The 27,468-nt window shown below is 36.8% G+C and overlaps 1 protein-coding gene across 1 annotated transcript in view; it reads right to left on the reverse strand.

The window, feature by feature from the left end:
- Stxbp4 (syntaxin binding protein 4) overlaps positions 1-27,468 on the reverse strand; it is a 144,024-nt gene that overhangs the window by 104,924 nt on the left and 11,632 nt on the right. The window contains exons 3-9 of the mRNA XM_055620476.1: positions 22,583-22,662; positions 21,990-22,117; positions 19,686-19,818; positions 7,535-7,641; positions 7,099-7,318; positions 6,145-6,223; positions 1,585-1,682 (exon numbers count right to left, since the gene is read on the reverse strand). Coding sequence (XP_055476451.1) covers positions 1,585-1,682; positions 6,145-6,223; positions 7,099-7,318; positions 7,535-7,641; positions 19,686-19,818; positions 21,990-22,036 — 684 coding nt within the window. The 5' untranslated portion in view covers positions 22,037-22,117; positions 22,583-22,662. The remainder of the gene's footprint in view (positions 1-1,584; positions 1,683-6,144; positions 6,224-7,098; positions 7,319-7,534; positions 7,642-19,685; positions 19,819-21,989; positions 22,118-22,582; positions 22,663-27,468) is intronic.

Here is a 27,468-nt window from a genome sequence, read left to right on the forward strand (position 1 = left end):
CCACTGGCCACTCTCTTTTCTAAAACTAGTCTAATAAATGTACACAGGTTGCCTCGCTTATTTGGGTTTTCATTGCTGAAGGCTTCTGGGAGAAGCAAAACCCAATGTTTCCTTTTGTTGAACTGTCTTTTGTTTACGGGTGCTTCTTCCTGGAAACCAGCAACGGCTGAAAAAAGATGTATGTTCTCTTCTATATGGCAAAAACAAAGCAAAAAACAAAACAAAACAGAAAACACCGGTAGGTACTACGGGTGAAGAAATATCCAATCTTACCAATAAAACAGGGTACAGAAAAAGATTACAAGGCAATACAACATGACAGTGTTACAAATATGTAAACTATCATAGTCAGAAAATTCTGAGAAAAGAGGTAGATTTGATCATCGTTTAAACAACAGTAAGATTTAAATTGGTGATGAGAAAGGTACTACTTGGAACTAAGCAAAAGGAGAGAGATTAGAATAATTATGATGTTTATTCTAATTATAAGGTATTTATTCTAGCTATGCAATTTCATATTCTTCTACAAACATGAAAGTCATTGTCTATAATTATCACGAGAAGGCAGTGTTGAGTTCTTGCACTGTATCCAGATGTGGTACAGTTTTTTCCTCAGCTCCTCAATCACCTCACCATTTTAAAGTACATTTCACCTTTAATTTTTCTGTTTTAATCATCTTCTGTTTCTTGCACATAATGTTCTCAGTGTTTTACTCTTCCTAGGATTGTCTGTTAGTGCCCTAGTGTAATGCAGTAATCTCTTTGCATTTCATGTGGACCTGATGATTGTGTTCTTCATGATTTAGTAATCCTTTATTTTTTAAAATAGCGAACAATGCTGCATTACTTCCTTGCACATACTGCTGCAGTGTAAGAAGGCTACTAATTCTGATGGCATCTTGTAAGCTAACATGTATTTCTTTGTGTGTGTATGTGGGTACGCATGTATGGATACACATCCATGCATGGACTCCAGAGGACAATATCAGCTTATTCCTCGGTAACCTTACCTCCCAGCTTGTTTTTTGAGTCAGGATATCTTATTAGTTTAGAGCTTGCCAAACAGGCTAAGCTGGTGTCTTAGTGAAAGTTTTCCATTGCTCTTGTAAACACGATGACCAAAAGCAACTCAGGAAGGAAGACTTTATCCCAGCTTACAAGTCTCAGGTCAGACTATCACTGAGGGAAGTCAGGGCACAAACTCCAGGAAGGAATCTGGAAGCAGGAACTAAAACAGAGGCCACGGAGGGGTGCTACTTATTGACTTGCTGCTCATGGCTTGCTCGCCTTGCTTTCTTATATAACCCAGGGCCAATTACCCAGGGTGGGCACTATCTATGTAGGCTAGGCCCTCCCATGTCAATTATTTATCAAGAAAATGCCCTACAAACTTGCCTACAAGACAACCTGAGCAAGGCTTTTTGTTTTTTCTTTCTTTCAGTAGAGAGTACTTCTAAGATGGCTTCATTCATTTAATTAAATTAGCGACTCCAAGAAACCCATGGCTCTACAACGTTCTCCTCTCCAAGAATGACACAGCTCTTTCCTACTGTTTTGTGGAGAAAATGATTTTAAGGGATTTACCATTTCCAGTTTCTCTGCCTTAAGGCGAACAGAAGGATTTAGGGAAATCTTCTTTCCTTGTGGTCCAGAATCATCATCAGTCCAAGCAGGAGCAATATCTAGGAGACAACAGGGTATACATTAATTAGAAATCTAATTGTTATAGAACTTTTCATTTGACAAGATGTGTTCTGGGCTCCTGCTGTTCAAAAGTAATTCTGGTTAAACAGTTGGCAGGTCTTACTTTTGTTTTTACGATTTTTTTCCCCTTTAAGTCTAAAACCTATCACATAAATCAGCTTTACTTGAGCTCTGAAGGATATAATATGCAGCATAGTCAATTATGCACTATGAAGTCTCACGGAAACATTAACTTAAAGACAGATACCTAGCCCCTTATGGTCCTCATCACAGTGCCCTTGGAACTGTAAGATTAAAAAAAAATCCAAACAAACAGCATCAAAAAAACCCAAAACAAACAAACAAAAAAAAACTCTGTTCAAGAAAGAAAAATCATATTTGAGAATCAGAAAGACCATGGTATTTCCTTGACTGGAAAAGACAGTCTTGCTGAGGGAACTGTGGAAGTATTCTAGAAAACTCTAAGTGCAGCTTCTAACATGCACTGAAGGACAATGTGGACAAGGAAGTTTCTAGGCTAAAAATCCTGTTCCTTTTACAGAAGGACCGGACTTTTAGCAGCAAAAATGGACTTTTAAGAGTTAAAGGAAAGCTAGTCCTCACTCATTTCCCTGTATGTTTTTAATACAGCTTAATTATGCAGATATGCTTTTTGTCCTGTTTTTAGGAATGTGAAATTAGGTGCAACAAGAGGCCAGCCCTTGAGAAACAATTTAATATGCCACAGTTTTAGAGACAAATTTCTACAATTTGTGTCAATCCTTCCTATCTAAGTTGTCACTGTTCTAAATACACTCTTAAATGGTATTTTACTAGTTCTACATAGAAACAAGAGGAAGAGAAAAAACTTTTTGAAATGTCACATCTTTATGCAGTGTTTTAATTTTTTTTTAATTTCTCAGAGCATCTGTCTCTAAGTACAAAATGATTTGCATTCTCTTTAAGAACATAAGAAGCACATATGAAAATAAAGAGTCTTCCTCTAAACCTTTAACACATCCTCAACATTCTATGCAAAATCTTTAATATAGCTTATAGGTGTTAAGAGTATATATATAAAAAAATTGTCACTGACTTTTAGCTCCAAATGGAATTAAACCTCAAAAAGGGTTGATTTTTACTGTGACAGAAATTTTACAATTCTGGTAACAACAAGAAAAACTCTTTTGTTATCATGACATCTAATTGTTGGTCATGAGGTTATAAAATATTAAATTGCTGCTTTTATCAATTAAGAGTAACTCTATATAAAACTTACAGTGTGGTAGAAAAGATTATCATGGGCTGAAATGGAGTGAAAGTCCAAAGACAGGTAAGAAAACTCCATTTTTCAACTTCAGGGTTTCATCTTGAGACCTGTTTTCAGGTTGGTGGCTGACCTACAGTGACCTACAGTTAAGGGTCACTACCCTAAGCTAACCTATCTGTGGACCCAAGCTAACCTATCTATGGTTTCAGTCAAGGCTAACTGAGCATGAATAACTGAAGTTTAACCTCAATTGCTAGGGACTCCCTCTTTCTTTAAACTGCCTCAACCTTCCCTTCGCTTCTCTCTAGGAAAAGACTTTATCATTCTTAGGATCTCTATTTCTTTTCTTTTTAGAATAAAAAGAAAGAAAAAATTTTGTAAGAATATGATCAACACTTTAAAATTAATTCCATAAAGCCTTGGAAGGTACTTTTCTCTATCAGTATTGTTGGAGTTTTAAAAGACTGAGATAAAAGAATTAAGTCTTGCCACACTTCAAACATAATAATACTTATTCCCTTAGGAACATCTTCAGTTTACTTGTAGTTCACTCAAACTATTATATTGTCCAACTTACTGCCACAGTAAATTATTCTGAATTCTCAGATTAATTTATATCATGGACCAATAATTTTTAAATATATTAATGTATAATGCTGATCTTAAAAATGTTAGGCGATTTTACACTAGCAAATAACTGACATAAAAACAGAGTATCTTATGTTCATTTTTGTTGGGGTTAATATTAAAACTTGTTTACATTTTAAAAATAAATTCCTCAATGGTTTGAATATAAAATATCCCAGTGGGCTTATAATATAAATACTTAGCCCTTAGCTACTAGATTATTTGGGGAGGTTTTGGGAGTTATAAAGACAATGGTATGTGGGACCCAGTTTGTGGAGGTAAGCTGGGAGGGCTGGGTGTTTGATGGTTCATGCTCACTTCTGATTTCAGTCCTGCATGGAACCTGGTAGGGTAACCGTGAGAAGCTTCCCACATGCTTCCACATGTTTCTTAGCCATGCCTTTCCTACCACAATGGATTCATGATTCCCCCTGAACTGTGAGCCCAAATAGTCTTTTCTCCCTTAAGTTGCCTTTGTCAGGTATTGGTCACCCTAGTAAAAAAAACTAATGTGAATGCTAACTGACTAAAGGAGGTCTGGAAGCTGATATGTAAGGAGCTAACATGGATAAAAACTATGCTGATTCACTTACAACAGAGAAATCATAACACGTGCAAGATATCTCAAGTCAGTTTTGAGGCTTTTTCTACTCCCTATCCTGTGTAATACCCCATTTAATATCTTGACTACCATATTTATCTAGAAATAAAAAGTGGATCTGAGTTAATGCTAGAAGAATATTTTACGTTAATATTTTAATAATGACTTGCTCAAATATATTTTTCATTAACTATTTTCTGGTTCCAAAATAAAGCAAATTTCTTACAATCATTGGTACAAATCTCCCTTTACTTACTATTGCAAGATTGCAAGACCTATGCTGTCATCAGACCTGCCTCTTAGTGTCTTCTGGCGCCTCACTTATCTGAGTTCTATGCTCTGGCTCATGGTGCCTCCTTAAATTAGTATGGTCTTCTGCCTGCTTCCTTAAGATTTAGATGATGTCTGATTTTGAGATGCTAATGTTTTTTTAATTGTTTTTGTATACTGTGATGGTCCTTTGCTATATCATAGTTTTGGAGGTTGAAGGAAGGTCATAAAATTGACTCATGTGTAAGAAGCTCTCACTGGTGTTCTAAAGCCATGCTTGTGCTCTGGAATGTTATCTGGCTATATGCTACCTTATGTTTCTGCACATATGATTAATAATAAAAATACTGATGAGCAAATGTCATGGACCAGTCATAATAGTAAGCACTTCACTTGCATTATACTTAATCTGTGACTTCCCCTTTAGACAACAGTCTCAAGGTCACTGAGTTAAGAAACCAGGATGAAGGATTAGGATCTTCCAGAGTGCTTTACAATATAATCAAAGAATAAAGGACCCTGACTTTCATCATGGAGCAACCCTAACCTCTTGGATTATTATCTGCTTTACTCATCTGTCTTCTTTTCATGTGAGTTCTCAATTTAAAATAAAAACAGTCTACCAAGAGACTGGATGTTAATTACGTGAAAGGAATACTAATTAATAGTATTTCCAAGAATCACTACACCTCAGTAATTAAAAGGTATATATTTTCTGGCTGAAAATTGCTAACCCATTGGAAAATACTCCTTTCAATCAGAGAAAACATGATAAATGCTGCATTGCTCTGTGAAGTCTGATGGTGGCTCTTTTCTTTTCTTTTTCTTCCTTTTTTTGGTGCTGGGGACTGAATACAGGGCCTCATGCCTGGTAAGCATTTGGTCTACCACCAAACAATACTATTTGTCCATGTCTAGTAGCTATTTAATCTAACCTAGTTCATTTTATTTTGCAACTCTAAGTAAAAATAATGGTATTAAAAATTAATACATGTGGGTTGCACTCTGAATTGTAATTTGACAATATATAGTTAGCCTTTTAGTTACATTAAATACAGTTTAAAAATTGTCTACTTTAACTTTTAGAGCCATTTTCAGTGGAGGAATTATTTTTCTTGATTTTTGAGTCAATAAGAACTTTATAGCTTCATAAAAATAATTTTCTATGTGTAGCTTAGATATTTTTGATTTGATTGTTTTAAAATCACTAAGTCATTTAGGGTAATTCAAAAATACAATATCAAAGTAAGTATGGATGGCCTTTCTAATTTATATTCATACAATATCTTTCAAAACAAACAAACAAACAAACAAACAAACATTTTTCTTAAGTTTTGTTCTGTCTATACTGTGTTTTCAAAGATGCAGTAGTATATCCTATTGGTATTTCAGTAAAGGGACAATTAATTGCATCTTGACTATTACTTGATTTCAACAATTTAAGTACTTTACTACGGCTTCATAGGCATTTATTATAATACACTTCTTAAAATTTCAACCCTTTGTTCAAGCATATTTCCAGCAAAAGTCAAAAGTTAACAGAAAGCACCAATGCATTCATTTTGCTCTTTTATTCATTGAAGGAAAAAAAAAGCATAATGTACCCTTCTTTAAGGTCTGTTAAGTAATATTTTTAGCACATCATTGGGAAAGAAAGGTTGAAGAAAAATATAGGTATTAAGTGTAATTTTACCTGGAGTAGATGTATCTGTAGGGCTGTTGTCCAAAGGAGTAACTGGAGTATGTTCTGTTTTACTGTATCCAGGTATTGTCTGTGAAAAAAAATAAAAGAGATGATACATCATTTTCTAAAGTAGGTCAAAGACCAAACTAGATGCTCATGTTAACATAAATAGAATGGTTAAAAAGATCAAAGTAATATTCCAAAAAATATGAATCTCCTAATACTTGGTATATTCATCTTCAAAGAAAATGTTTCAAAGATGAAAGTAACAATGCTTTCAGCTCTACAGTGTCTAAGGATCACAGAACAGAAGGCCATGGCCCTTGCCTTTTAAAAGAAATAGTCTGACAGAAAACAATCTGTCTGATCACCATATGCCTTGAATAGAAGTTACCTATAACTGAAAGTCTATCTATTTCCTGTTTATTTTATTCCCAAGACAGATATAAAGAATCTATATTCTACTTTAGAATTGTGATTTAATAGACAATGTAGCACACTGAAAGCAATTAGATTACTTTAGATATGTTAATTCTCCATTTATTAGGAATCAAATAAGTAAGATGAACTATTTCACAGGATATACATGTGAGGGTAAGGAGAGCACTACCCATAGACAGGATGATTAGTATTAGCCTATGCACACACGTACATCCATAGGTGAACAGCCATCTTCTATTAAGTGGAAGCTAACAGTTAGAGAATTAAACACGGCATTATAATTTTGAATGATGTCTAGTTGTATCTTTATGGTACCATGTTCTTAGTTGCTGAAAAAAAGGTACATTGGCTTGAAAAATCTATGTTTTATGTAATAAAAAACTAAAAAGGAAAAGTCTTTCATGGAAATACTAACTTATTAATAATCATCATTAATAACATTTCAATTCTATGTTGACTCAACCAACATAAAAAACACAAGAGACTTATGAACTGAATAGATAAACTGGAATTTAAGATTACCTGAATTGCTTTAAAAGAAGGTAAAGTAGAGTCCTGATTCTTGGGAGTGGATGAAGTCTTTGGAACTAGTGTTTTAGTGGGAGGGGAGAGAAGATGAAATGCTGAGGTTTGAGGTCCATAGTCTTCTGAACCTTGTAATGGGGATGGACAGCAAATATTTCCTGGATGGCCACAGTAAGATTTTTGTCTGATAAATGCTATCTCCCAAGGAGAGTCTGACCTACAATGAAAAGAAATCACTTTGTGGCTACAGCACAAGTGCAATAAAGTAAATTCAAAGGTAGTGGTCCTAGTAGAGTAAAAGCCTTTCTTTAAGACATCCTAAATCGCCATATATATATATATATATATGTGTGTGTGTGTGTGTGTGTGTGTGTGTGTGTGTGTGTGTGTCTGTGCTAAATGACTCATCCTACCATAGGGATAGAATTGTTACCTCAACTTTGCTCTGGTAATTATGTTTTTTGCTTCTTCAAAAGAAACACCAATCATAGATTCCTTGTTTACTGAGACAAGTTGATCTCCTGTCTTCAAACGTCCATCCTAAAAACAAAAGCCAAACAGAAAATTAAAAGAAAAAAAAAAGTAGTTCAATAAAATTAACATAATAAAAGCATTTAATTTTTGTGAATAATGTCATAAACACAGAGTAAAAAAAAAATTAGAGAATCCAAATAGCAAAATGTTTTATTAATGCCTGAATAAGTATTACATATAAGTAAAACAGTGGTTTATACATACAGAGAAGACATTCTCATGCTTATGAGTCTGCCTGCTGTGGGGAAACAAGCCTCCAAACTGGGAAAGGATACTTGTTTTCAAAGCTCAGTTCTGTGAGTCTGAGAAGATTATCACTCTGGTAAAGCGAGCCGAGAACTCACTACATATTGAATATTTCAGAATAGGAGACTCGCCCACCCTAGTGAATGAGCATTTTTGCCTCTTTCCTCTTACGGAACTGTTTGATGGAGATGTGAAGACACATGAATACACATGCATACGTATATTCACATGCACACATCAACGCATACACACATACATGTACACACACACACACAATGTACACATGCATACTGACTTTTAAAAATAAAGTTGAGAACTAATTATATTGGTTTTATCCAAATCTCAGTTAGTAATCAAGCATCCTCTTTACTGGACTTGCTAGACAAGCCTTCCAGGCTGTGCATATATCATTATTGCAATGTTATGCTGATAATCACCAATTTTAACTGTTTGTCTTTGTTAGGCCCTGGCCCTGTGCATAACTATGCCAAATATATGACACAGCATTATCAATTACAAGATTGAATGTGGTTATTGGACTAGTATTTCTGTCACTTGTTTTTTTTCCTCTTAATTCAACTGAAAAGCAAAGTTCTGCTCTTTTACAGATTTAGTACAAAGACAGAAAATATTATTGCCAGTATTACAGAAAAAACAAAGGATTATATTCTGAGTGTCCTCCAGAAGTCTTGTGTTCTAGAAGCTTGGCCCCTGCTTGGCATTATTGGAAGCAGCTGAGATTTTTAGAGGTAAGGTGAGTGGGAGGCACTGGAAGCATTAGGGACATATTAAAAGAGAATTATGGAACCCTCTTTTCTTCTCTCCTTTGCTTCCTTGACATTAGGTGAACATTTTCACTCTGTCACATCCTGCCAGAATATGTTGCCTTAGGCCAAAAGCTATTGGCCAGTCAAGCAAGGACTGAAACATAAAAAAGTGTGAATCCCAAACAGACCATCAGTTGACTCACTCAGGAATCTGTTGTAGAGGGTAGGCTGACAACACATAAGGTTTAAAAAGTTTAGTTTTTACTTTGATAGTGTTGAAATAATCTTTATAGATTCAAGACAATTGACTTAAAATCTACTCTGAGTGAGCAAAGTGCTCAGCTACAAATGGGACCTCTGGACCACTCCTCTCCTGTATGGCTCAGGGACACTGCTGAAGATGAGGCAGAGAGACTTGAAGAGCCAGAGGTCAGGGAGAACTGGAGCGAAGCAGTGTCTATTGAACACAATAGGACCACGGCATTCAAGGTATCACAGCAGCTTTGGCTGTCTGCATAAGATCAAGCCTGTCAGCACTCCAGTGTGAGCCCACCACCCTTGCCTGAAGAGGAATTGGCTGCTGATGGCTTCTAGGGGAGTGAGTCAGATTTGTTTAAGAGTGTGGCCCCAGGACAGGCTGACCAAGCTCCACTGGCTGGCCCACACCCATTAGCACATGGGCAGCACAAACTAGATTCCATAGGTTTTTTTTAAGTAAGGGTAAGAAGTCGGTGGTATGGGGCGGTGGGGTGAATCTGGGAGGTGTTTGAGAGAAGAGTGGAGGTGGTTATGGGAGATGTTTGAGATGTTCAAATAATAAAAATATTAAAATAAAAATCTTACCTACTAAAATACATGCTTTGGGTCATCAATCTCTGGTCTAAATTGAATTCCTCATAAAAATTATGAGTTATAGCTAATTTGTTATAAACAAGAATGGTTATTATTGTTTTTGAAAAAGTTATATAGTATCATTCTTTTCACTGAATAATGATACATAGGAAAATTAAATATAAAACATTCATCAGAAGATTTTAGGGCCAGTGGATGGCTCAACACTTGTCACCAAGCCTGGCAACTTTAGTGTAATCCTTGGAACATATATGGTGAAAACAGAGAACCAACTCCTGTGAGTTGTCTTTTGACCCTTGTATGTGCACCATATGCAAATAACTGTAGAAAACAGACTTTATAGGAGCACAGCTCAAGTACTGTGTAATCTGTTACAGTCTAAGGATATAATGACTCAATAACTCTTCTTAAATACAATCATAAAAATTAAACCCTAAAAGGCAATTAAAAATAAAATTTGTAACGCTAATTTGGATTCTTCTGTAAGTATGTGGTTAAAGATAATTACAGGGTCAAACAACATAATGCATAACAGTTACAGTCATAAGTCAAATCACCATTTGATAAATATATGGGGAAAAGACATAGTAATAATGATCTAGGAAAGATTAATATGGTGCAGCAACCACCACATTTTTGCACATCCAACAAAACAAAAGAGCTAATTTTCCAATATCTTATAAATTCATTTGTCTTGCCTGGGCCCAGCTCATTGAGTTCCATTGTGTTTCCACGAAAAACAACTATATCAAGGCTATGCTACAACACTTGGTATATAGTCTATAATATGCTAGATTTCAGTTTAACAAATCTCTTCTATAAAAGGTATAAAAAAATAAGTAAAACCTAGAGTTTATTCAGGGGGAGCATCTGTGCTACTTAATATTAACTATTAACCTGACACAGCCTAGAAATGCCTAAAAAAAATTCTTAACTGAATAATTATCTTTATCAGGTTTGTTTGTTGGTATATCAATGAGGGACCGTCTTGATTGTTACTTCATGTAATAGGGCTCAGTCTACTGCAGGCAGTACCATACCCTTATAAGATGTCTTCAGTTACACAACAGAGCCAAAGAATGGGTCAACAAGCAGACAGCCTCAGTTATTCCTGCCTCGAGGTCCCTGACTTCCATCAGTGACAAACTGTGACCTGGAACTGTAAGCAAAATAAACCCTTGCATCTCTAAGTTGTTTTTGGTCTAAGTCTTCTATTACTAGTATGGTGGATATTGAAGAATACAGAAGTTTCAATAGAACTGAAAGTTCTTGTTTTTAAGTTACTCTAGACAGATTTATAGGTGTTCTTTTGGTTATGGTGCACAAGTTTGATGTATCCCAATATCCTTTCATATATGGCAAACACACTATAAAAAGAGGAAGCAATTTCTCCATTCTTAAACATAAAAACAGTGAACCTAGCTTGCTGAATCCTATTCTGGTTCTATATTCTAAAACTAGTATTGGAAGTAGGCATCAAACACAAAATTATTAGTTTTATTCTAAAAAAAAATCATGTCATTGTTAAACAAAAAGTAATTCCTTATTAGTAACAGTTTATGAATTCTTATATTGCTTTTTCTAGAGCTGGGAAATATGACAACAGAATTTTGATAGGAATTATACTTAAATCTGTATATAAATTTTGGTAGTATAGCTGTTTTCATGATATTAATTCTTCCAATTCAGGAGAATGAAAGTTCTTTTCAAAATTTAGCATCTTCTTTGATTTCCTTTTTCAAATGTCTTGAGGCTTTCATTGTAGAGGTCTTGAACTTCTCTAGTTAGATGAATTTCTAGCTCTTATGTATATCTATCTATATTATATATGTGTGTGTATGTGCTTGACATAATGTATGCATATAATATACACATGAGTATATATAACATATATTTATGTTGTACAATACAAATACAATGTATAATACAAACACATATATAATATATACATATATAATATACATATATAAATGTATATATAATATACATACATAATATATACAAATAACATATAGTTATATATAATACAAATGTATGTTATATATACTCATGTGTATATTATATACACACATTATGTCAAGCACATACATATATAATACAAATGTATGTGTTTGACATCTATCTATCTATCTGAGCTAATATGAACGTTTTTTTCCTAATTTCTTCCTCTGATAATTGACTACTGGTGAATAAAATATAAAGGCTATTTTTAAAAATATTTTCTGTCCTCAACTTATTTGAATTCAAGAGTTTTCTAGTAGAGTCTACAGGTTCTTTTAAAGAATGATGTCATTTGCAAATGAGGACAGTACTACTTTTTCTTTTTCTGTATTTATCTCTTTTGTATCTTTTTCTAATTGCTATAGCTAAGACTTTGAGCATTGTATTGAATATGAAAGAGAAGAGTGGAAATCCTTGTCTCATTCCTGATTTCAGAGAAAAAGCTCAGTTTGTCTCCATCTACTGTAGTGTTAGTGTGGGTTTGTTGTATAAAATATTATTGCAGGATATTTGAGCATATGGTGAACCCTGAGATTGAGCTGTTTACTGGAATAACCTGTTTCTAGCTGTGGTGTGACTCATCCCTAGCACATACCTTTAATCCAAGACTGGATTAAATAAAGTCAACCATAAGTCTAGAGGTAGAGCAAGCAACCATTTGATAGGAAGTGAACACAGGAAAAAAATCATACAGAGTAAGAAGTCAGGAGACAAATAGAGAAATACACAGGAAGTAGAATGGAGGGATGTTCAGTTTGAGAAGGTGTGGGGCCCAGCCCACTATAGGCAGTACCACATCCTTATAAGGTGTCCTGGGCTGTAGAACAGAATCAAAGAATGGGCCAACAAGCAGATCGCCTCAGTAATTCCTGCCCCTAGGCTCCTGCCCTGACTTCCATCAGTGATGGACTGTCTTTTTTTCCCTTCTGGGACATCAGCTGAGGAGGAAGGTCAGCTGGGTACTTCCTCTGCCTCTCTGAGCAAGAAGATGCTTTCACCCCAGTAGCTGGTGCCCAAGTCTTTATTGACAAAATGAAACGTTTGAGAGTTTGTTAAAAACAACAAAATATAGCCTTTCCTATTTTCAAGTATGCTGAATCAATTCCTAATGTCGACAGAACTTTCATCATGAAGGCATGTTAAACTTTAACAAATGCCTTTTCAACATCAATAGTGATGTTTTGTGGTTTCTGTTTGTTTATATGGTATACTGTATTTATTGATTCACATATTTCATAGCAACCTTGTAAATCCATGATCAAGCCCAACTGGTCACGATGTGTCATCTTCTTATACACTCCTGAATTTGGTTTGCTAGTATTTTGTTGAAAAAATTTCCACCTATGTTCATTTGAAACAACTGGGCTGTAGTTTTCCTTTCTTGTGTGTTTCCTGGAAATAAAGTATCATTTTATTAAATATCTTTAAAAGGGGACATTTGGTGAGGATGGTCACAGGTCAGATGGCAGCTATATTGCATTTGGGTACAAGCATTAGAGGCAGGGGACTGAGAGGGAACAGCATGGAGTTCAGCATTCAGATATATCTGAATTTTAATGAGAGCTCTGCAAATACTAGCTAGATCCTCACGAACATTGAGGAAAAGGGATGGAATAGCATGTCCTCTCACCAGGAACCAGGAACTAAACTAAAAACATCTGGAGCTAACTCCTATATTTATGTTTCTTACAGAAAATCATTTCCAGGATAGAGAAAAAGGCTAAAAAGTCCAGATAGGCAAAAGGGCTCAAACTGCCCTGCAACCTCCTGCATTCTCTTCTCAAGCTGTACATCTTCCATGACCTTAGTTTACCTGTATGGGCTAAAGCAGCATTTTGCAGGAGGATTTGAGAGGATGAGAGAAGGCCTTTGGCCTTTCTAGTGTTTATACATGTTTTTACTTTTGAACATGTACTTGCAGTGGTTAGTTTTTCTTTGCTTCTTAGAATAAGATATTAGCTGATATGAATTTCTAAACCTGTTTAAAAGTCAGAGCATGTGAATAAAAACAAAGCCATTTTTGTAAAAGCCTGGCATTCTAAAAGAGTAGATTCAGCCCCAGATGGATTAATGTAATGTATGTGCAGATATGACTTGAGGAAATACCCAAGCCTCTTCCACTCACAGGTTATGGAACAGCTGCACCACATGGCCAGCAAAACCCCAGGCATGTCTGCAGGTTCTTCTTCAGGCTGAACGCTCTCATTTGACAGTATTGTACATGTTAAAAAAATAATGCACTCCTGGCCACTTAAGTTCTTCTGTTGTGAACTGCCATGCCATCACTGTTCATTTTAATACATTATAAAGTTTTAAATAACATTATTGTTTTATCAGAAACTGTCTATGAGCTTGATACTGATGGAACTGGCTTATTACACAGAAAGGAAATTCTCCTTCTGTGAGCCTTTGGATTCTTTTTCCAAGCTTTGGAATTAGACATGTCCTTCTTTTATCTCTAGTTACTAGTATAAACATAATAAAGTTGCTTAAAATCTGAGACTCTATACATTGTTTTAGCAAAATAGTTGGTATATGTATCTATAATACAAGCTTATTGTATGAATCAAAGAACACATGTCAAGCACACTGTAGGTGGTAAATAAGGTAAGGTGAATCAGTCTTTTCTTTACCATGGGCCATTTTCAAGTAAAGTTCAATTATACTACTCTCGAAATAGAGAGACTTGGATGGAGCCCACTGCTAGGAAAAGTTGGAACTCCTAAACTTTTCCAAGCCCATTCTAAACTAACTGCAGCCGTTTTCTAGCCTTGTTGTATACCTTCTATAGAAACTCCTTATCCTCTTTTCAGAGAATGCTCCTTAAAGCAGCTAATGTTTCAGTGATTTTACACTTGGCTACTCATCAAGAATGCTATAACTACTCCCATTTCTCTACAGAATGAACCCTCACACCTCACAGCCAGGCTCAAACGCTATCTTTGCTGAACAAAATACACTTTTACTTACCCGTATTATATACAGCACTTACTTTATACTGTCCTTATATACATTTACTTCTACCCTTTTGCAAGTTAGATAATATTAATATAGCTAACTCACAGACTTGTCACACTCATTCCTTTGGTTGGATAGATCATGGTTATCATGATTATTTCCTTAGCACAGTGCAAAGGAACATAATAAGTCAATAACAAATTAATGAGGTCCAGTAAATAGCTTGGGGAAATTAACACGGTTATATAATAATGAAAACAACAATGGCAAAGAAGAGAGTGACGCTGCAAAGTGAACCATCTTGGCTGCTGCTCCTTCAGTGTCCACCAATGGGACTGGTTTCTAGCTTCCAGAAGGCTTGCCCCCTATGTACCCAAACGCTCTGATCATAGTTCAGCAATGTATTCAGCACATTATTAAAGGAGCTTTCATCTGGAAGTGAAATATGGCCTTCCACACTTTGTGTGCCATCACTAACTGTGGGCATTGGGTCAATGTGACCTTTTCCTTTACTTACAAGCTTGACAAAACCTCTTCTATTTCTCAAATCTAAGGTGACAATAATTGTACGAGATTCTATTTTTTTATGTAGCAATGAAGAATACTGCCAAGGACACCATGGCATTGTTTGTGAGGGCCATCCCAATTTCAGAGCTAGGAAAAGAAATAGGCACTTACAGGAAAACTGGTATAGTACATAATAGCCACATACGCATATTATGTACAGAGCTTATCTGTGCATTTTAAACATGTCTTGGGAATCACTAAATAAAATATGCAATGTTACTTCACATTTGCAGAGAAGCTTTCTTCTTTATGCTATCAGCAATGAAAGAAGGAAAGTAAGACACTGGAAGATTTCTAAATGTTATTCATGATCTGATATGCAGGGCTAAGGGGAAGATGGAGATGCACCCTGGTCTGGAGGGAAGTCGGTGGCAGAAATGTCACAGACAGAAATGTGACAGAATGACCATGGCAACATCCGTTCATTAATACCCGAGTGAGTCACACTAAGGAAATTACTGTGAAGAGATTGGATGGCATCCTTGCCATCAGGAGGCATAACGACTAGTGGTTGGGCTGCGTTAAGACAATCAGAGACACAGGTGCACCATTACAAACTGAGCGAGGTGATATGAAGCACAGGAACAAGAGCTAGCCACACACACGGGAACAATGAAACCTGGCTTTATCTGCACTTCTGCCGGAGGACAGAAAACAAGTCCTCTGCCAAGAAGTCTTTAAACTGATACCTGGAATAGCAGATTGGGAAGGAGGTGCTGTTCCCAGCTTAACGAAACCATGTACCTGCATTGAGATAAGAAAGGAATGGTTCTTTCAGAAACTGAGGAAAGACAAGTTTGTAAGGGTAGATAGAGAAGAGAAAAAGAAGAGCTAAAGGCAGAGGGAAGTCTACACAGAGGCCTGTAGGTTACTAGTAGCATTAAAGTAGTTTGGTGAGAAAGGAAATAGGCCAGGTGCATTAAGAGCAGATAAAGCTGAGAGTACCAATGAAAACCAACGACAACCTAACGATTGAGGGCCTACAAAGATGGCTTATATTTTTGGTTGTGAACCTAGCCTTTAATGGCTGAGCCATCTCTCCATCCCCACAATATATACTCACTTATAAGTGGATACTACACCTATAAGATAGGACAAACATACTAAAATCTGTACATCTAAAGAAACTAAACAAGAAGAGGTTCTGGGGTAAGATGATCAATCTCACTTAGAAAGACAAATGAGATGGAAACTGGAAGTAGGAGAAAACAAGAAACAGGAGAGAAGCCTACCACAGAGGGCCTCTGAAAGACTCTACTTAGCAGTGTATCAAAATAGATGCTAAGACTCATAATCAAACTTTGGGCAGAGTGCAGGGAATCATATGAAAGAAGGGGGAGTTAGTAAGACCTGGAGAGGACAGGAGCGCCACAAGGACCAAATATATCTGGGCATAGGGGTCTTTTCTGAGACTGATTCTCCAACCAATGACCATGAATGGATATAACCTAGAACCCCTGCTCAGACATAGCCCATGGCAGCTCAGTATGTCTCTGACATGAACTCAGTGGCTGGCTTTGACCTCCCCACCTCCCCGCGAGGGAGGAGCAGCCTTGCTAGGCCACAGAGGAGGATACTGCAGCCAGTCCTGATGAGACCTGATAAACTAGGGTCAGATGGAAGGGGAGTGGACTTGGAGAGGGGCAGGGAGGAGATGAGGGAGAGAGGATGGGATTGGGAGGGATTGAGGGAGGGGGCTACAGCTGGGATACAAAGTAAATAACCTGTAATTAATATAAAAATAAAAATTATAAAAATAGATGGCTTAGTCAAAAAACCACCTGTTATGCAAGCAGGACAACCCTAGTACAGACCCCATCACCCACATAAAAACAAACAAACAAAAATCAAAACAAAAAACATATGCAATCCCAGTTCTGGGAAGGCAGAGACAGGTGGATCTTTAGAACTAACTGGCCAGTCAGTCTAGCTTAATCAGCCAGATCTAGGATCAGTAAAAGATCCTGGCTCAAAAATTAAGGTAGAGAGTGATAAATAAAGATACTTGACATTGACCTCTGGTCTCCATCATTTTCATGTACACATATATGTACCCATACCAACACACATATACACATGTACACACACCACACAGACATTCTGACACACACTCACACCCATACACACACACACACACACACACACACACACACACACACACACAGATAAAGAAAGAGAAACTCTGTTTAAAAACATTATAAGCAAGTTAAAGTACACATGAAATGAAGAAAATAATTAACAATCCACCTGGCATCCTAGTAAGGAAAACGTTGAAGCCTATGCTTTCTATGGATTTAACCACCGTGTAGAAATTCTGTTAGATTTGGTGGGTCAAATCTGGAACATCAGCTACTTAGGAAGCAAAGAAAAGAGTATGGCAAGCTCAAGTTCTGCATGGACTACTGAGAGAGCTCAAGGCCAAACTGGTGGAAGGCTTGCTTAAAACAGAATCTAGTTCACTAGAAGCATATTATCATGAGAACACTTTACAGTAAAATTGCATGTGTTTTGTATTTACCTATAGCATTCCATCTTAAGAAAATACTAAAAAATAAATATAAGGACTAGAGAATCACTTATTTTTCTATACTTTTTTCTAATTGTTTTTTCTTCTTTTGCACATTAATAACTCCATGCTGCTCTCTAGTGGTAAGTGAAGAAAACAGTCCATTAGAAAGTTTTGCCTTTTGACACACATCAACCTACAAGAAAAGGTATATACCATGAGTATAATTTCTTAATCTGCTATGATTTACTGCAGATAAAGAGCCATTTAAAATTACTGCTTTTTATCTATTATGTGGAAATAAAAGAACATAAATTGTTACTTGTATTAAAAGCAATTTTGTATTATTTATCTGGCACCTTGAACTATTTTTGCACCCTACCAAAAGCATCTCAGTAAACAAGGAATGGTGGCTTATGCCTTGAACCTGAACATCTGGGAGATTGAATTAGGAGGAGTGGCATGAGTTGGAGGCCAGTGTGGGTTATGTAGTGAGTTCCAGGCAATCCAGAACTGAAAAATTAAAGCTTCTATCTCAAACAAGAAAGCAAACATCCAACTTATAATAAATGCCTCCTCAGTCTCCCATTCTCCCACCACATCTCTAAGCTTTAGAACTGAAATGACAGTGAACCTCTCAATTCTTACCAAAAGGATGTGCCCTCTGTGTGTGTGTGGAGGGGGAGTACCTGAATTTTTTTTATTACATTAAACTATGTTACATGGCTAATAGTTTAATTTGAATGGCTAAAGTGTTTATCATTATAATAGACTAGTGATAATTTAGAACTTAAAAAGTATATTGGAAAGATGCTTAGTGTTTCTATTGCTGTGAAGAAACACCACACCCAAAAGCAACTTAGGGAGGAAAGGAAAGGGTCTATTTCTCTTATACTTCCAAGTAACAGTCCATCACTGAGGAAAGTTGGGGCAGGAACTCAAGCAGAGAAGGAATGTGGAGGGAGGCAGGGACTCATGCAGAAGCTGTGAAGAAGTGCTTCTAAATAGTATGGTCCTCACAGCTTGCTCAGCCTGTTTTCTTACATAATCCAGGACCAGTAGCCCAAGGGCGTCGCCCCCCCCCCCCATAACGGGCTGGACCTTCATACATCAAGCACTAATTAAGAAAATACCTTAGCTTTCCTACAACCTGATCTTATAGAAGCAGTTTCTCAATTGAGTTTTTCTCCTCCCAGATTACTATAGTTGTTTGTGACATAAAATGAGCCAGGACAAAGGCCTTGTGAGAAGAACAAACCTGACACAGCTTGATTGTTACAACGATTTTGGTGGAACGGATTGTTTTTTTTTTTTGTTTTTTTTTTTTAGTGAGAAAATAAAAATCCAATTGAAGAGACAAATTGTTTGAAAGTGAGTGTCTGCAATGGGATAAGAACAAAAGTGGAATTATTTATTTGACAAAACCCCCAAAGGACAATTATAAAACAAACTTAGAAGACCCTTTATCATGATATCTAGGTGGATAAAAAGGAAATCTCAAAGAGATGACAGTGCCAATAACATAGCCAGTCTGTCAACTATGCTGCTGGAGTTTTGTTTAAAATTTGGTGCTCAGTTTCTAAGCCACCAAAGAAATAGGTGCTGTGTCACATACTTTCTGCACCAAGGGTGAGATTAAAAAAAGAAAGCTAACTGCTTTCTGCTCATAATTCTAGATCTGGCTTCTGGTGGACAAATCATAAGGTCAACTAGTGAGTCAGGGAGAATTAGTGCACATTTGGAAATGAGACATTTGGCTTGTTGCTTTCTTTCCGTTTGCTTTTAGGAGGCGAAATGGATGCCGCTCAAGGTCAGGTAAACCAACTTGACCCAAACACAGCAGGTGTATGGGCAGCATGTCTGCACATGTAATTTCTCTACTGAGATATTCCTGCTTCAGAGACAAGCTGACAGCACACAAGTACGTAATGTACAGCCTTGAGTGAGAGCCTGACATACTTACTATGTATACCTGCAGAATTTATTTTTATGTTAGGGCAAATGTCCTTGAGGGTAAAGGTCCCCTTGAACATTTCATTGAGGACATGCAATGCGTATGAAAAATTTATTGATGAAGGAAGAAGCTGAATCTTACCACTGGTGGGTTCTTGTCATTACTATTATTATTATTTAAACTGGGGAGTTATGTTTACCTTGTAACAGTCGCCTCCAGGAATGACTTCATGAATATATACCAACGGTCCTTCGTTCCTGTTAATTCCACCCTGGATCTTCAGACCTAGACCTGTTTCCTTAGGAACTGAAATCACTTGAAAGGCAGGATCCCTACGATGAAACAGATCAGTTGTTTGTTAAATAAAATAGCCAGATGTAGATAACCCAAATAGTTTGTGCCTACTCACAACGACACTTGAACCATATCATAGAAAAGAAGTCAAACTAATTTTTGTGTTTTAAATTCTCACATAAAACAATTAGTGACAGCAGCAGTGCTGATTTCTTAGGAGTAAAAGAAACAGTTTTTATAAGCTGCTTAGGTAAATTCATGAATTTATTGAAAAGTGCCCAAGATTTGTTTTTTTTTTTTTTTTTTTTTTTGCTTTTTTTTTTTTTTAACTTGTTCATAGGATTAAAGTGAAGGACTCAAAAACCAAATGTGTTCACATACCAGGTAAGCAATTACTTAAAGCAAAATAAATTTACTTCCATGTAAATCTCAAAAAATTATCCTTTTAATTTAGGGAGAGAATTTTATTGTTACAAGGCACTTACTCCAACTGTAGTTTTTGCTACACAAGAGAAATGCCATGCCATCAAAAGAGAACTGTCAGAAGAACTCTACAAAACTCTACAAAACTTTGTGTCACAAAGTTGTATTTTTGAGCCCTGTGGTTGAACAAAACTTAAGTAAACTCAGAAATAAATCTTAACTGAGACCTCTGTTAAGAGATATGAACATAATACACTGATAAATTTAATATTTATAAAACCCTCTGTCCAAGTTATTCACACACGCGCACACACACACACACACACACACACACACACACACAAACATACCCTTTCATTTTAGACTATTCTGAAATAATGGCATACATACATATAAATGCCTATGTATACATGTATATGCATTTGCTTATGCAAAAAGGACAAGCAAAAAAGAACTAACAATGACAGTGATTATCTACAGGAAGACTGAGGACACAGGAAAGCATAAGGATTAGAGTAGATCTTCCCTGTTTGAACCTTGGAAAAATATATGTTTATATATGTTATATGTTTATAAAATATTTACCAGTTTCTCTGGTTGCTATCCACTAGCTGCTCAGCAGAGATCTTTCAAAAAGTCATCATTATCTTTACTGCTTGAATTTGGACTTGCCTATTGGATTACTTTGCTCTATAGGATATCAGCAGTATTAAAATGTGAGGAAGATAGGTATTTGTAAAACATTTATGCTGCCCGCTAGGAACTGTTCTGCTATTCTTTGATGAGGCCCAAGTTAGCCTTCTGAAGGCTGATAGATTGGGGTAGAAAGTGAATTCCACCACCCAGCCTTCTGAGGTGTCACACACTGTTATGCCAACTATTTTCAGCAAGAATTTTCCAGGCAACCTACAGAACTGTCAGAAAAAAATAAAATCTTACTGTGTTAAGACATTTGGGGATAGTTAGTCAGAAAAAAAACCTAATCCTATATAAGTTCACAAGAATTATACCAGATCTTTTCTTTTCTTTCTTTCTTTTTTTTTTCTTTTAGAACAATCTGTACAAGGGATTTCAAAGAGAATGCAGGGTTTCTTTCTTTTAATTTGATTTTTGAGAAATCCCATTTTGAGACAGGGTTTCTCTGTGTAGCTTTGGTTGTCCTAGACTCACTTTGTAGACCAGGCTGGCCTCAAACTTACTGATATTTGCCTGCCTCAGCCTCCCAGAATGCTGAGATTGCAAGCATGCACCACCACGCCCCGCTTGAGAATGCAGGGTTTCTCTGGGTATTGATTTACACTGCACTACGGTCCCCCAAAGGCCCCTGTTTTAAAAGGCTTGGCTACTAGCTTGAAGTGCCATTGAGAAGTTGCTGGTGGTACCCTTAAGTTGCTGGTGGTACCCTTAAGAGGCAGGGCCTAGTTGTAGAGCATTAGATTTTCCAGGGGATGGCCCTGAAAGCGACACTGAGACTTGCTTTCTGGCCATTGCGCAGTGAAGAGACCACCTGAAACATGATGTTGCCGTGTCCCCACAGGCTCAAAGAAAAGTGAACACACTGAGACGCTGAAACCTGAGCCATGAGTCTCCCATGTTTCAAAGGTGATTATTATCATAGGTATGGAAGGCTCTCTAGCACATGCCAAGGCCCAAATAACGCAACGTATTACTTTACTCAGTATTGCTTCCCTAGGCCACATGGATTCAAAACAAAGTGAAACCTAAACTGAATGCTCACTAATAATATACACATTTCAAAACATATTAAATTACACTTAAAAATTACCTTTCAAGTAAGCTGGATGGTTGCGTAGCAGATGTATCTTTATCCATACTTTTATCACTGTTGCCTTAGATTCAACAAAGATGCAAATGAAGAACTTGGGGAGTCTAAATGTTCTTCTTTTCCTCACACTAGAAAATCAGAAAATCATTTTTCAAGTCTTAGAACATTCCAGTGTAGTTCCGACATTACATAAAGTCATTATATATACTTGGTGATAAACAAAATACGGACATATATTCATATTGGTTTATTTTCTTTATCATGGTGCATTTTCTTTATACATCACTAATATATTAATATTGGTATATTTTATTTATTTATGACATTTTAGACATTGATGATAACACTTGAAGCATCAAGCCAGCTCTCCATATATAGATGTGCCTATCCCTACAGCACTATGAATGTATAAATCCGTGCTCTTTAGTGCAAGCGAGGAACACAGTGATGTTTGCAGCAGTGATTACAACAAGCAATAAGCTTAAAAAAATGCGAAAGATTGGAGAGGGCCTCCTGTGAGCACAAGGCTGTGGAGCGCAGTCAGAAGAATAATTACACAACACACTAGAAGAAAACAGCAATTCCTATCTCACCAATTCCCCCGAGGGTCTTCCCGCAGAGTCTATGACTCCAGCTCATATTACTCCACTGCACGTGTTTCTTAAATTCTTTCCTAGGAAAAGGAAAAAGACATTGTTTTAATGTCTTGTTTAATCCACAGTGAATAATACAGAGTTGCTTAATTAAAACAAACTACGTTCAGGCACAGATTCACTACCTGTGAGTGGGAAATATGAATGAAGCCTAGGAATTCCCTTTAACACCATAAATGTACACTATGTGTAATCCTTTAATCTCTTTTACAAGTATACTCCTGGGAGGGAGAGAAGATACATTCTAAGGTCTAAGGTGTCATTTTTAACCAAAGTGCAGGTTTTTCTTTAAAACTTTTTTAACTGTGAGAAGGTATAATTGATTGAAAATGGCCAGTATCTTAAAGTTGTAAACCACATTTGGATCATTATGTACAACCAATTCACTGAAGAACCGAGTGAGGAGACTCAAAGGCATTGTGCTTTTCCACATGGATGCACAGTGCCTGCTTCCTCAGCTGGAACTGGGCTATAGAGGCTACAGCAGAATTCTTGGCATTCATTACCTTGGCTCCTATTGACGTTTCTTTCCAGGCTTCTCTAAGTTTCCGCTAAACTGACACAACAGGCCCCTGATAATACTGATGATTTCATCAGTGTATATACACATAGTAGAAACTTAACAAATTGCTCCCTTTACCTTATGCTTGCTTTAAATCAATCACAGAGTCAGAGAAGTAAAACCAGGGACAGGGGTTACCCTACCTTTCCCCCAACCATTGTACACAGGAGATTAAAAACCTCTTTCTACACAAACTGAAGGGACCCTGGACAAAGAATCAACAATCAAGTCTTTAGGGAGCTCAGCCAAGAGTTATACTCCCTGAGTGTTAACATCAGAGCTCAATTTCCTAGCCCTTTAGTAGCAAGCAAGAGGAATAGTCCAGTCATGAGGAGCCAGGGGAATGATGCCACCAAGCCACTGCACTGTCATCAGTAAAACTCCAGCAGTAAGAAAGTTACTCAGTCCTACCCCTAAAAGCGTGGTGGTGGTGATGACTTGAAGAAAGAGCCTTGATTAATACTAACTCTATGTCTAGAGTCACTGCGGCCACACAAAGTTCAATTTTAAAGAAGTGTTTGCCTGAACATTTTAGATTGCTTTAATAATGCCTACATGGGGCAGTCTCAGACCTCAAGAAGACGTTCTGATCTAAAGTAAGAGTAGCTACTGTTTATTGACACCATGTGTCACAGATTATATGAAATATTTCAGATGCATTCACTTTATTTTACACCATGGAAAGTGTAATAGACACAGGGAAAAGAATCAAGTTCACACTACTATACTGCCATGTGCTAGTGACATGCCCTCAGAAGTCAACTAGCCTCTTGGAAAGACAAGAAAACGAAATCCAAGCCTCTTTCCACTGGTTACTCAATTGACTAATATCCCCACCTAGTGGAGGGTTGTTCTTACAGGACATAGGTGCTCAAGTCTCCCTGGAACACATCCAAAAAAACATAAGCATGTGCCAATGCTACGTCTCTATAGTGTATTTCACATAATGCCAAATTAGCATTTTTAAAGAAATCCCATTTAAAAGTATTAAAATTTAAGTGCCCAAATTATTTCACTCATCTAAACATGCCTAGCAGTGCACAGATGGACAAGCGAAACTAGCCTCAGAGACAGTCAGATTCCAAGAGGTGTGAGTGTGCTGAGAGTGGCACACAGGAGGTTGAGGGAGTGTGGAGGAAGCATGCCTGTCCCAGAATTTGGAGTCATTACTAAACATAAATAGAGCTAGGGACTACTGTAGGTTTCCTCCTCCAGGAGCCTCACAAGGTAAACAATATTAATCTGATTTTAGATACAAGTTACAGGGAAACTACACGGCCTATCTACTATTACAAGCCAGATGCAAAGTGTAACTTAAATTATTTTCCCTAGCATTAAAACCCAAACCTTTTCTACTTTAGCATGCTGTGAAATAAATATAAAATTTTCAATCTAAACCCCACCCAAACTGGATGCAATGTTAACAGAAATAATACATTACTTCTTTACATGGAGACGCCAGTGTTGAAACTTCTGCACAATAGCATGAGTTTAATTTTGTCCATCCAAACTACAAGGCTGCATGCGTGTTGTGCTTGTTAATGCAGCTCTGTGCATGTGGGTGCATGTAAAGGCGGGTATATGGTACACCTAACTGGAGCTCAATGTCAGGTGTCTTCCCTTGCCTACTTTCTCCCTCCAGTGTTTCACCAGCATGTCTTGGTGAATCTGAACCTGATCAACTCAGCTAGCCTAGATGGCCAAGAGCTTTAGGGCTGGGGTAACAGGAGTGGACTACCATCCTCGATTCTGAGGATACAAACTCAGGCCTTTCTGCTTGTTTGGTAGGCATTTTACTGGCTGAACTATCTCCTTAGCAAGACCCAAGATTTCTGAAACTTTATTTTGTATGTGTGCCCCTTCACCCATGCTGGTTTCCTGCCTTTTTCTTTTTTCATTTACACGTGTGTAGTACACCTGTGTTTGTGTGGGTGTGTGTACATGCAGGTGTGCATCCAAGTGCCTGTGGAGAGATTGACATCAGGTGTCCTCCTTAGGCATTCTACATCTTAGATTTTGAGGCAGGAACTCCCGCTGGACCTAGGGATCACTGATCTGATAGAGAGATTTGTCTCTATTTCCTCAGCCTGGGGACAACTGAAGGATTCCATCAAACCAGGCTTTTCACGTGGGTGTGAAGGTTTCCCTCCTGAGCCATCTTTCCTGCTCTGTACCCCTTTCTTTTATACAAGCTTGTAAGCCCGTTAATCAGTAGAGGTTCTAATAATGTTACACATGTATGTCCCCACCACTTTGACAGACGACAGAGAAGCAAAGCACTTGTTTTTTTACTAAAACTATAAGTACTCAATGAAGACATATTGCTTATCCAGCTTGCTGAGTCAGAAGAGAGAAAAGATAATGTCAGCAAAAACAGAATCTGGAACAAGACAGAAAGCACTTTGTTTTATATGATGAATTTACCTCAGAAAACATGGCTTTACTGTGATATATCAATTTCTTCTCTTACAACTTAATTAAATTATAATAATCCAAATCTGATTAAAAAAATTTACCATCATGCATACAATCTCTGATTAAGATGTGGCAATTTAGTTTCAATAACTTCTAAAAATGAGGTATTTTACTGTATCAAAAACAAAAAAAAATAGGTAGGCATAAAAATATATCAGAAATGAGTAAATATGAAGAGGATGAAATCACAAGGCATGTCATAAAGCAACTGATACAAATTTCAACTATTCCCCCAAATAGTGTCTATTGTTCCGAATGAAATCAACATGATTAACACGGTTAATTTCTGAATCTTAAGTCTTTTTAATGAAAATTTTTATTAAGAAAGATAGAGTTTTACTTCTTTCCTTTTGCTTTTAGATCTATTTTAGGGGAAAAAAAAAGAAAAGAAAAACAACAAACCACTTATTTTGTCGTTTTCTATTTATTTATTTTTCTGTTTAATATCCCTCAGTCAGCACTAAAACTTCAAATACGTTTTCCTCTCTTTGTTTTTGGTTGTCCGCATTTTTATGTAAAAATATGTGACTGAGTTCACTGATCCTTGATGGTTTCTGTATTTAAGTTTGAACTAAAAATTCCTTTCCCACTCCAAGGTCAGTAAGTCAATTCCATGCATTTTCTTAAAAATCCTTGCTAACCATCTTAGCATGAATATAAAATACAGACCCAACCCTGACCTTTCCTCCCTGGAAAGGTCTCTGCATGTATGAGTCACATTTATGAGCAGTTTGCCACCTCTGACTTGAGATGCAACCTTCCCCCACACACCAATTCTTGTATTTGAATCGTTCTTGTCATTTTCATTTGATTCCTTTGATTAGCTTATTTATGTGTGCACTAAAATTAATCTACTTTAATTACACAGGCTTTATAATGTTCCTACATCTGGGAAAACCAATTCTCCCTTGTTAATTTATTTAGCCAACTTGTCCTAGCTGTTTTGGATTTTGATATGTACATATTAATTTCAAAGTTTCCTTAATTAAAAAATAGACAAAGCAATGGTATTGTTAGAAAATCATACTAGACTTATAAATTGAAAAGGTATTAGTACCTTTTGTTTATAATGTTACTTTCAGTCAAAGAACTTGGCGTATCTTTTGTGACTTCCTATAGGGTTATAAAGTTGTCTTTATATCAATCTTGTACATTTATAAATTAACTTTTAAATTCTTTTGTTACACCTTTTAAAGATCTATTTGGTGGGCCATGCATGATGACCTGACTTCCACCTCCAGCATCCACGTAAAAAGTTGAATACACTCGTAATCCCCATGACAGTGAGCATGAGAAGGGAGGATCACTGGGGCTTGCTGGCCAGCAAGAAGAGCAAATCTGTGAGCTCCAGGTTTAGTGAGATTATCTGGTCTCAAAAAGAAAGGTGGAAAGTGATAGATGAAACCTGTTGGCAACTTTAAAGTACCCCCAACACAAACGCAAACACACACAACATGTCCATGCACATTCATGCAGACTCGCTCATGAATGTACCTACATATGAAAACACACATGGGCAAACACGCACGCACACACTAAATACTTTGTAAATGACAAAAGGGCTGCCTAACTGTAGTATCTTCTAGAAAATAATTTCTCTCCTACTTCAAGCTCTATAAATTAGATAGCTTCAATTAAAAAACGCTATGGGCAGACCAACTAATAGCAGTACAAGTACACACACATACACCTTTTTCTTGTAGACTGCACATCTGCAATATGTTGATTTATATACAAGTGCATTGTAACACCTCAGCACACTCAGGCAAACGAAATCTCCTTATCATAA

This window comes from Psammomys obesus, unplaced genomic scaffold (assembly GCF_907164565.1).
Source record: "Psammomys obesus unplaced genomic scaffold, mPsaObe1.curated_primary_1811, whole genome shotgun sequence".
NCBI lineage: Eukaryota > Metazoa > Chordata > Mammalia > Rodentia > Muridae > Psammomys > Psammomys obesus.